Source organism: Globicephala melas, chromosome 20 (assembly GCF_963455315.2).
Source record: "Globicephala melas chromosome 20, mGloMel1.2, whole genome shotgun sequence".
Lineage (NCBI taxonomy): Eukaryota > Metazoa > Chordata > Mammalia > Artiodactyla > Delphinidae > Globicephala > Globicephala melas.
In genome coordinates, this window is record NC_083333.1 from 5560097 (window position 1) to 5571568 (window position 11472).

General features: G+C 50.8%; 1 protein-coding gene across 1 annotated transcript; it reads right to left on the bottom strand.

The window, feature by feature from the left end:
* Positions 1–4022: 4022 nt before the first annotated feature.
* ABHD15 (abhydrolase domain containing 15) lies at positions 4023–9591 on the bottom strand. Its single transcript, XM_030861958.2, has 2 exons — positions 8651–9591; positions 4023–6609 (listed from the first exon to the last, which is right to left on the bottom strand). Exons 1-2 carry the CDS (start codon positions 9529–9531, stop codon positions 6084–6086), a joined length of 1407 nt encoding a protein of 468 aa, XP_030717818.1. The 5' UTR covers positions 9532–9591; the 3' UTR covers positions 4023–6083.
* Between the last annotated feature and the right edge of the window lie 1881 nt (positions 9592–11472).

The following is an 11472-nucleotide window of genomic DNA, read 5'->3' on the forward strand; positions in this document are numbered from 1 at the left end:
CTTCTAATGGCTTGTTGCAGGTTCTTAAGTTTTATATAGACATATGTTGTGGTCTGTGTAACTACAGTTCCTCCCAGACACATGGACACATAGATGTATGCAGTTCTTGGACCTTGTACAAAGCTTCACAAGGTGGTTTCACCTGGGTTCGTTTTCCCAGATTTGAAAATCATCACATTTCAGCCCTGAATGGGGTAGAGTATCTAATCCAGTCCTGTTAAAATGACTTTGTCAGAAGGCTTAATTTGGAGGGAAGGAGTTTCTTGGGCTGGGGTTTATATGTTGTTTTCTATTAGAAAATAGTTTTAAGTGTTGTCATTTTAAAAAGTGTAGTTGAGATTACCTACTTTATTGAATAGAAGACTATCAGAAAAATGGCACTTTTAACTTTTTAACATAGCTTCTAAACTCCTAGAATGTTGATGCTGAGCTATTTTGATATTAATTAGCATTTATGTAGTGTTTAATTTGCCTGGGTCAAACAACTACGTGGCAGAGCCAAGATTTGATTCCAGGTGTTCTATCTCCAGCATTTCCCAACATCCCACCTTGAATTTGGTTGAGTTAAAAGGGGGTTTAAAAAACAAGAGTTCTTTCTGCTTTATCCCCACAATTGAGCGGTTCAAACTACAGTGGATGGAGAGTTAGGTGCTTCTACCATGTCAGCAACCCAAAACAAATGCTGTCATTGACTAAACACATCAGAGATGCTCTGAGTTATGCTTAGGGTTTAAAGCCCATCCTACCTGACTATAAAAGAAATTTTTTTTTTATAATAGAAATTTTAACATAAATTAAAAAATCACCACAGTGGTTGGCTAGCTCCACAGCCCCAGGGTTATAAGTTAGTGCTATCATCTACATCTCAGTGATGCCAGCTGCCAAACCAGGGTTTTCCTATATATGTCCTAGGCAATTAGTGACTTTAATTATACTTTCAGATACTTGTTCTTACGGATAAGAGGGAGACAAGGCTGCTGAGGGTGTTGTTTATTGCAGGCTGTGTAATAACTTTAGGGGTGCCATTTATAGATTCATGTTGGCTCCGCCACAAGAGTTGTGCAGCAGCTCTGAAGACAAATTCTTTCTCCTTTTGTTAACACCCTTTACATTATGGAGTTTAAAATGAGCATTATTTACTGTCATCTTAGCCAGTGATTGACTAGGAAAAGGCAAAGTATGGCATAAAGAGCAGTGGTTTAGGGTTCTGGTCTTTAGCCCCATCACTACTAACTGAGATCTTAAAAGTCACATTCTTTCTGACCATCATTTACAAGAAATAGGAAAGCAGATAGTTTTTGGCTGGAACAAATGAACCAATGTATAACCTATTAGCCATAACATGGTTATCAGAGAGAGAGAGAGAGAGAGAGAGTGAGTGTGTGTGTGTGTGTGTGTGTGTGTGTGTGTGTTTGGGAAGGGGGTGGGGAGAGTTTGTCCTCAATTGGGCAACCCAGCACCCAGTTTGTAAGCCTCAAAGGTGCTGCTCTTCCAGGCCCTTCCCAACTTTGCAGTGGAATTAATAACTGGAAATCCTTGGCCTTACAAGAATCAGAATATAGACTCTGATCTGAAAGCAGATGCCACCTCATTGTAGAGGTCTTTGAGCTCTGGTTGAGGAATTAAATGGGCTTGAAGAATGGGATCCATCTGCTTTTACTATTTCATTATAGCCTAACAGGCCTTAATTAAGGCCTATTCACAGTCTCAGTCTTTGCATATGGAATAACTCATAACTTGCCCAAACTCATATGAGTCACAAATGAAGTAGAAACTAGAACCCACATCTCCAAACTATTTCAGTGCTCTATCCAACACACAAATTACTAATTGCCCACTGGAAGATATCTCTGTGTAGGTACCACTGATGATCAGGGAATTTTGAGCCTGCTGGGAAATTATTAGCCCAGAGCAGGAGGCCTGGTTGTTGATTAAACAGAGGTTCCGCTGGTTAGTGTTAGGGGACACAAGCCTAGATCTATAGAAGTGAAGCAACAACCAGCAAATAGAGAATGTGCAGTGAGGCTCCGTTAACTCCACAGGTAGGTAAGCACAGCTCAGTACATAGAGGACTTAAGAAGAAGACAAACAGCACATTTGTTTGTGGAGATTTAAAAAAGAATGACGTTCCATTGTTGCAGGGAGACTGCAATTTATTATTCAGAGGCAAACAAGCTGAGAGAATTTTTTCTTCAATCTCACTAGTGATAGACACTAGAGCAAGATACCTTATTACACAGGAAGGCTGGAGGAGCCAGAGACATTTGTTTTTTAAGTGTTAATATCTTTTATTTTTTGTTTTAATGAAATTCTACTTTTCCTCTAAACTTTTAGCTCTTCCTGGATACTTCAAAGCATAATTATTAGATGTCTTAAAACATCCTCTGGTCACTTTGGTAGGGTTATTTTCATTAAAATCTTTATATCATCTCCCAACTCCCAGAATTTGGATCAGGTCTATGATCTGATCCTCAAGCCCATAAACCAACCAGAAGTCTTTACAACCCACTGAGCTCGTTAGCATTATTTCCAGTCACCGACTCTCAGATGAGAAGAGACCTTATATCTAATGTAGGCCACCCTTATTTCTCAGCACATGTCCCCTCCATGATATGTGCCTAGGAGCAGTCTAGCTTGTGTATACCACCAATGATGCGGGACCTTCTGCTTCCTAAGGCATTCGTTCCATCCCTGGGCACTTGGACACTCCCTAGGTATAACTTCTTAATCTTAACTCTACAAACTGTCATAACTAGTGAAAACAGTTTCTGATGCCATCTTTTGTGGCTTGGCTGTAGGATCATTGGTATCATTGAATCATTGGTATCATTGGCAAGTTCTGCCAAAGTGGCCAAGTATCTCTGCCTGTTTAAGCAGGGTGGGAACTTTATACTAAAGTTCATTTCTAAAGGAAGAAACCATGGCATTACTGAGGGTGACTGACTGACAAAGGATCCTGCAGTCTGGGTGGAAGATGAGTACAGAGCAACTTCTGACTCCGGGGTGGTTTTGAGGTTATATATAAAGCTAAGATGACACTTCCTGTGTCAAGACCTCTTTTCTAACAGTACTCAAGTCTTAGCAAGGATATCTTCACTCAAAACAGAGATGACATCTCAAAATGAGGATTTGGTGCTATGTTTTTTTATTATTGTCATCTCTGGCCAAGCCACCTTGGAAACCTATGCATAAATACATAAAATACTAAATCTTTAAGAGAATTAAGTTACAGCTTAGCACAGTCTTTGGTATCAGAGGTCAGAACTTAGTAGGACTCAAGAAAACCTTGAGAGGCAGTTGTCTGCTTCCTGCATTCTGATCCAGTGGGTGGAGACAGATAACTCAGGTCTGAGATTATGCCTCCTTTATTGTAATTGGATTGTGTTTTCTTTTCCCCCTTTACCATTTGAAGGTGTTTATAAATAATGAAGAGACCAAAAGGGAGGCAAGCAAGTGAATGAGACCTGAGAGGATTGCTAAAGACTTGCTACCTGGAAAACTCCCAACTCAGTGGTACTTCTTTGGGTTTTGTTTGTTTTGTTGTTTGTTTCTTGCTTCCCCAAACTCATAATTTGTCACTTCGTTTTTAGGGCCATGCCTTCTCTCAGAATGTGTGCCTGGGGTTCCTCCATCTGGTTTCATATAATTAGCTATTAACCAAAGCAGAGCCAATTTGGGTGATTCCTTCATCGTTAGACTGAAGGACAGGGTCACCCAAACCTGCTTGAACAGGAACTACGCTTTCTTGGCAAAAATGGCTTGAAAAGCAGCGATGTCACCAAATGGTGATGAGAAGATGAGAGAGAGGTAGCTTCCTGAGAATGGCTATGAGTACCTCTGGCACAGGGGCATGGAGGAGAAATACTTTAGGGTTTAGGTCATTAGGGCTGTGGATCCAAGGGGATCCAAGGGACAAGGGCTGTTCTGCTGTTCACAGAGCTTTAAGACTATAACTGGAAAAAAAAATTATATATATATATATATATATATATATCCTCCCCCACCCCACCCCACAAGCTGGCTTTCCTGTAAAAAAGGAACCATGATTTCTCCCAAAGCTATTATCTTAACCAGAGTCCCGTGGTATCTGGCCTAGAGAAACAATCTGGATTTTAGCCCTTAGGGGCCCTTTAATCCTGGGTGGTGAGGGTGGGGGTGGTTAAAAACCACTGGACTGCTCCCCATTTTGCAGTGAGTTCTGAATGGTTATAGGGTCCTGCATATGGGACTGCAAAACCTAATAAGCTGAAATCCCCACTGTACCAGATGCTGGGGGAGGGGGCTGGCCAGATGTCAGTAATTCTTTGCCAAGCCTTATACCCAGGCGTTAACCAGAAGTAGAACAGCTTCTTTAGGGTTCACTTCCTTATTATCTCTCCTGCTCAGAAATGGTGAGAGAATGTTAGATGAGGAACATAGAGGAGGAGGAACAAGAAGTGGGGAAAGGAGGGAGGGAATTTTTTCATGACAGGATAATGTGCCTTAGACAATTGAATGTTGTCTGCATTTCAGTTTAGATTCTTGGATAGTTCAGAGTTTCTTTTTATTTGATCCAGAGGAACAAGGATGGGCTAAAATTATCCAAACCTAAAATCATGGCCCCAGAAGTTCCTCATACCAAGCCTTAGGATATGGCTTTTGGTAAACATCTCTCCTTCTTCAAATTGCTTTGCTATTTGTGAGGCCAGTATGGAGCTTCCTGTCAAAACAGGTGCCTTCTTTCTTGACCAATTAAAATTTCAGGGCAAGGATTTTCTGGGAGGAACTGGATGTCCTATTGTATTGCTTAATGGCCTAATCCAAACCAAGGTGTGGGTCAATCTGTACAATGCCTTATTTTACTCTGATCTTAAGCATTAGTCCTCATAAAACCAAAGAGCCTATCAGTCACTGAGTGGTCAGATCCAGGAGGAAGCTTTTCCTGCATCTACATGGATGGCCTTTTGAATAACTGAGCAGAAAAAGCATGGTAATGTGAAATATTCATAAATCACTGAGTCAGTTCTAGCCAATCTCTTGGAAATTTTGTTTGCTTTCTCTGGTCCCAGATGTCTCTCCAGGGTCTGGAGAGGGAAAGGCTAGTAGTAGTGTCAGAAAACAGGGCAACTAACCAAAAAAACACCTAAGATATGAGGTTTATACTTTTACCACTTAGAGAAAGCCCACATCTCAGGAGAAAAACACCTCTCACTAGAACTCTCTGGAGTAATCCCCCGAAATGGTACTGGAGGGAGCAGCTAGAATGTCTGAGAGCCTGGCTCCTTGAGCCATGGTCAACCAGACCCTGCGAGGATTTCCTCTTCCTAAAATCATCCTTGGGATCTCTCTAGTGAGTCTTGAGGTCCTAGGCTGAAGCCCCAGATCAGCCCCACTCCCAGTCAGGACCTGCAGAACTCAACCGAAAGACTGGCCCTTGGTATTCCAGATGCAGGCGTTCACGCTGTCTAGCTGGTTGCCCTCCCCAACCCAGTCTCAGCACAGCACTTACTGCCTCTGGGCCTATCTCACAGTCAACGCAAGACGCGTTAGCTCTGTGAGCCACTTCCACGTCTGCCACCACATGAAGTCAGCAGAGCGCCACAGCCGCAGGAAAAAACGAGGGAAGTAGCATCGAGACACAAACATCCTGTCCTCACTACATCAAGTGGCTCCAGCTTGAGAACCAGCGTCACAGAGCTGATTATTTATGTGGCACAGACCTGCCCAATGGCTCACAAAACTCATCTCCTTTGTATCTTTGCTGTGAGCGAGCATTTTCTCTTGAGTCCAGGGACGTACATGGAGATATTCTTTGGCTTATGAAGTCGGTGACAGGGGACAGTGACAGGGAATGCCCAGCTGCTGAACCAGGATGAGTTGGCATGTGTAGAGCAGGGCCTGGGCAGGAGTTCTGCTCAGGGGCAAATGAACGCTAGCTTGCTGAAGTTCCATCTCTTTCCACAGACCAGTTTAAGAGAGAAGGGGCTGAATCAGGGGCAAAGAGCTGAAGCTGCCTGCCCCATTCAGTCCTCAATGCCTTTTCAGGACTCAGCCGTGCCCAGCTCTTTCTTCCTCGCAGGGCTGGCGGGTTCTTGGGTCAGGTCTCACCTTGTATACGATCTCTTCCAGCTAAAGATCTCCTCCAGGTTGGAAGAGGGAGAGACCTCCCGCTTTGGCAGGGTTCCCCAGCGACGCCGGCCCCCTAGGAACGAAACTCGGCGCCTGCTCAGCCCTTTCATCCTCTCCTCCGTTCGGAAGAACTCAGTCAAGGCCCGGAAGTACTCCAAGATGACCTCGTGGCTCCAGGCTGGCAAGGGCTCCTGGCGCAGGAAGCCACAGTGGCCTCCATGGCGGCTGAGCAGGAGGAAGAAGTAGGGGTTGCTGTGAAAGAGTTCAGTTGGCAGAAAGTGGTTTGGGGGCCCACACACAGGATCATCGGCGCTACAGATGCATAGCACAGGTACGGCTGCCTCGTCCACATCCCGGAGGGGGTCGTTGTGGTCCCAGTAGGTGTCCCAGCTGATGGGGAAGCTCTTGGTGTGGCAGAAGAGGGTCTCTTCAAACTCTCGCAGGGAGCGGCTCCTGAACAGTTTTCCAGTGTCCACTGTGTCCTCCAGGGCTGTGGCGTACCTGGCAGAAAGAAGTTGAATGGGGAAGGAAGGAAAGAGAGGAAAGAACTGGAAAATAAATTGACAGCAGAAGTTACAGAGTGGCAGCCCACAGGCCAGATTCTGACCACAGAGGCTTTCTTTGGCCATATAATGTATTAAACTTCCATGTCATTGCCATCATTTAAAATCAGGAGATTTCACGTAAAATGCATCTATCTGGCTTCTCGAGGGGATTGGGGAGATCTGGCGACATGGGCTGGCATGGCAACAATCAGGGTATTTCCTCCCTCCTTCCTGTGTTACAGTTTCTACCAGGACAGTCATTCATGGCATTACCTCCCCAGCCCTGGGGCAGCATTTGACTTTACAGCCGCTGAGTTATTGCAACAGCTCTCCTCCAGACCTCATCTTCAGACCCTCTGTAGGGAACCTGCTATGAAATGTCACCTCCTGAACCTCTCTTGGAAGAACTCAGTGGCTCAGACTATCCAAACTAGCAAGTGACATCCCCCAACATTAACATCTTACTTTAAGTTGTATTAGTTTGTTTGCTTTTTAAAAAGATAATATGCTATCCAGCTGATGACAAATGAGTGTGTCCTTGATCAGTGGGGCAGGTATTCCTAGAGAGGACTGAGTGGCGGAGGAAGTGACTGGGAGTGTAATTAATTGGGTGAGGCCCCAAATGGGAGCCTGAGAGCAACTGCTCTGGGAAAGAGGGACATCTTTGCTGTTTCCACCTCCCTGGAGAGGGCCTGGCACCCTGACCAGGAGGCCAGGATGTGCAGCTCAGTCCTTTATTTGGATTAATTCAGCCTTAGCCAGCTGAATTTGGATAGGTGTTTCCTGCAAACATTCAAAGAGGCTTGCCCCAAGTTGGCAATCCCAAAATTCCATGGGCAGGGCAGTTCCTAAAGGCCCAGGTTTCCTCTCCACTTCCCTTACCTTATCCTCCAGCTGGAGCCCAGCGTCAGTACTGAGGGTGGTCATTTGGGGATGGAAACTGGCAGTTAAGCCACGTGAGAGTACCTTGCCCCTGGACTGTTCCAGCGGCTCTGGGTTGCCATGGTAGCACATGGGCTGTTGCTGAGCTCAGGGTTGACCTTCTTAGAACAGGAGGCAAAATAGGGCAAGGAAAGAAAGAGAAATCACAATTGTCACCATGTATTGGTGCCAGGCCCCTTACTTTCATTATCTTATTTCATGCTTATAACCACCTTGGGAAGTGGTTATTATAAACTCCATTTAACTGAAGAGGGAAGTGAGGCTCAAAGGGGTTAGCTAACTTGCTGGAAATTCAGGATTTGAACCCAAGTGGGTCTGACCCCACATCCTAGGTCTTTCTGCCACACCACACTGCTGCCATCATGTCTTTGACCTCGTTCTTCCATCTCCTAGAAAAACAACGGTGTAAGCAGAGGCCTGGTTATTTGCTGTGGGAATGTCACTCAGGCCTTCTCAGTGGAAAATTCTCCCCTGTCACCCTGGTGGTAGATTCTTTTCTTTTTGGAGATTAAAAAAAATGTTTAAATACTCTTAAAATTTTTGCATTAAATATTGAGTATATACCTGGGAATATGCAAAACATCTGTCAGGTCTAAAGAATTTTAATCAATCAAATACCACCAAATTTCTGATTCCTGTCACCTCCAGGCTCAGAGGAAACATTCTGGACAGATAACCAGTCACAATTGCTTCCAGAGCCCTCTTTGCTGATTTGACAAGCTATGGACTAAGCGATGTCCGTGTCAGGTGCTGCCTCTTGCGGCGGGTGGGGCAAGTGCTCAGGTTGCTAGGACACGGTGGGGCTGAGGTGAGTGAGGCCAGGGGGCCCCAGGTCAGGAGTCCCTGCTCTAGCTAATGATGCTGAGTCCGTCTGTGGCTTTTAAACCTGCTTCCCTGATTCTGTCCAGACTAGAGGGTTTGGACGCTTCAGGAAGTGTGTGAGGAAAACTTTGCCCAAATTGCTCTAAACCTGTTTGATTCAAAACCAGGCAGAGCCGTTTCTCAGCCCCAAACCTCTATTCCCCCATTGCTCGTCTGCAGCCGCCGTTACCCACCTGCTGAGGGCGATCTTCTGGTGGAGCAGAAAGCCCCGCTCGTAGGGCCAGGGCAGGCCGGCCTCAAACCACTCGCGGCAGCATAGCACCGGCGAGATGCAGGCTGCACCGGTCATGTAGCTGGAGGAGCCACACTCGCCCAGGTAGGACAGCAGCAGCGCCGAGCCTGAGCCCTCGCTCACCGCGAACAGCAGGGCTGCGGGGTGTCGGAAGCGGATGTAAGTGATGGCCTCTTTGAGATCAGACGGGTCCCCGAAAGGCTGCAGCCGGGGGCTGACCAGTGGGCAGCCGTGGTGGCCGCGACGGTGGAAGATGACCGGGTAGTAGCCGCGCTCCAGGGCCAGCAGGCAGAGGCCGAGCACGTTGCGGGTGAGGCGTCCCCAGGCATTGGGAATCACCAGCAGCACCGCCGGGAGGCCCCCGGCATTGGGGACCCGGCGAACCCGGGCGCAAGGTCCCACGACCCAGTCCAGGGCCACCAGCCCGTCGTCCGCCAACTGCAGGTACTCCCGGGCCAGATCGGACCCCGGCCCCACCGGCAGCACGAAATGGCAGAGGGTCTGCAGGTGGGGCCCGGAGAGCCAGGAGCGCGGGCCCGGCTCCAGCGCTGTCGAGCGTCGCAAGGCGCGCAGCAGGCACTGGGCCAGCGCCGACGGCTTACAGATGAGCCTGCACCCGCCGGGCAGAGGCTCACGCCCGTCGCTGAACTGGTCCGCGGGGCCTGCGCCGTCCACCTCCTCCTCGTGGTCTTGGCCCTGCGCCCCCGGCAGGGTCCTCGCTCCGACGGCGCCCCTCCCGGGGCGCCGCAGCAGCGCGGCGAGCAGGCCAAGCAGGGCGAGCGCGGCCAGGAGCAGGGCGAGGGCGGCGCCCCACGGCGGCATGGCGAGGCCGGAGAGCCCCCGGCGGGCGGCAGCGGCGGGGAGGTCCCCTTAGCGAGCTCCCCGCTCTGGCCGCGGCTCCGCCGGGCCGCGGCGGCTGCCCAGGGCCCTCCCGCGGGGAGGGAGGGGGTGCACTCCGGATTGGCCGCGGCCCCGCAGAGACAGCCAGTTCGGTCCCGGCTCCCCTCACCCGCCCCCCACTCCCGCCCACGGCCCTTTGTACAGTGATTGCGACAAGCAGGAGCAAGAGGTGAAAGGAGCGGAGGCCACGGGGAGGGAGCGAGGACGCGCCGGCGAGACGGAAGGGAGTGGGGAGGGCAGCAAGCCGAGGAGTGGGGTGTGGGGGGCAGAAAAGTGGGGAGACTTGGAGACCGAGGCTTGGGGAACGGGGATGAGTCTCAGAATCCCCGTGGTGTGTAGGGTGTGCAGCTACCGTGGAGACCTGCGTCGCTGCGCCCTCAGGGGCCGCTGTTGAGAAGTAGCAAAAGGGAGAAGTGAATAAACCGCAGCTCCCGGCGCGGGCTCCCGGGCTCCCGCGGGGCGGCTGCAGTGCAGCCGGAGCCACCACCCGCACCTCCGTCGCCAGGCTCGGCTGTGCTCTCTGACCTCGGTGTTTGTCTCGGCCCCGCGGGCACCCGCAACTGCGCAATAACCCGGCCGGGCGGGGGTCCGGCTCAGGGCCAGCGAGGGCCAGGGCCGGCGTCGTGCCCCGACCGCGGGTTAGCAGCAGGAGGCTGGAGAGCCGGGGAATGCTCGTTCCCTTGCCTGCATTAGTGCGCTGTGCCGATACCCCGGGAGCGTGGGGCTCCCCTGGAACCTGGCTTCAGGTAGAGGAAATCCTCACCACCGCTCCCCAGGAAGGACTTCCCCAAAAGAAACAGCCCCAAACCTCCGAGAATAGGCTGGAGGAAAAGACGCACTCAGGTGCCCTTGGAGGGGGATGCCTATCACCCCGCGACCCGGCCGTGGCAGGGGACAGATGGCAGTCCCTTCATCAGCTCAATAACTGGCAATTACCGGGGAATGGGGGAAGGGTAAGAAATACCCCTTGCAAGTCACAGCTATGTGGGAGACGGTCTTGCTCTATTTCAAAGTTTTGGGCTGGGCATTTCAACTCTCATCCTCCACCCACTTTCCCATCTTTCCTCAAAATCCTGAGCCGGGCCGAGGAGAAGGGCACCGGGGAGAGGGCGGCAGAGCGGGCACCCGCTGCAGGTGACGTCTGGCCAGCGCTCCCTGCTGGGGGCGAGGCCTGTGACTCCACCTCACGGTGACCAAAGTCTCCTTGGGCATCTGCTTGTCCCCGCTGGGCTAATTACGAAAGCGGAGGCGGACGTGGGCAAGAAAGCAGCCCCCAGCCCGGCTCCAGCTTCCTGGGACTTCTGGGTCTTGGGGAGCGTGGAGGCCTGAGACCCTTGGAGACTCCTCCGTGTTCGGGCGCTATTTGCGAGGGCAAGAGTGGGATGGGATGAAGGTGTAGCTCTAGAGTGGGGACCCTCTTCCTTCTGCAGCTCGGACTTAAGGCTTCGGTCCCTCTTCTAGATGCAGGTCACATTGATAAGTCTGAAGCGGGTTTGCCGAAGGAGCGGACCCGTCTCCCCTCCTGGGCCACCCAGTTCACAGTGGAATCCCAATTCCCGCCCTCCTCCCCGCTCCAAGATCCACCCAGGAGCTGCAGCTGCTCCCTGCAGGCCGCGGAGACCCGCTGAGACGAGTGCCCGGGCGAAGGAGGTGGTCCCGCCTGCCTCGCAGCGCTGCTCGCAGAAGACCGGCTTCCGAGCAATTTTTCCGGCTTGGGGTTGAGGACGCTTGCGCGCACTGTCCCGGGCTGTGGGCGGGCACTGGGGCGGGGCGAGGCGAGGCGAGGGGTGGGGCGCGCGAGCCTGGAGAGTCGCGGCGCGCGGTCTGGGGTCGGGGCGGGACGGCGCGCGCGAGCCCGGGGTC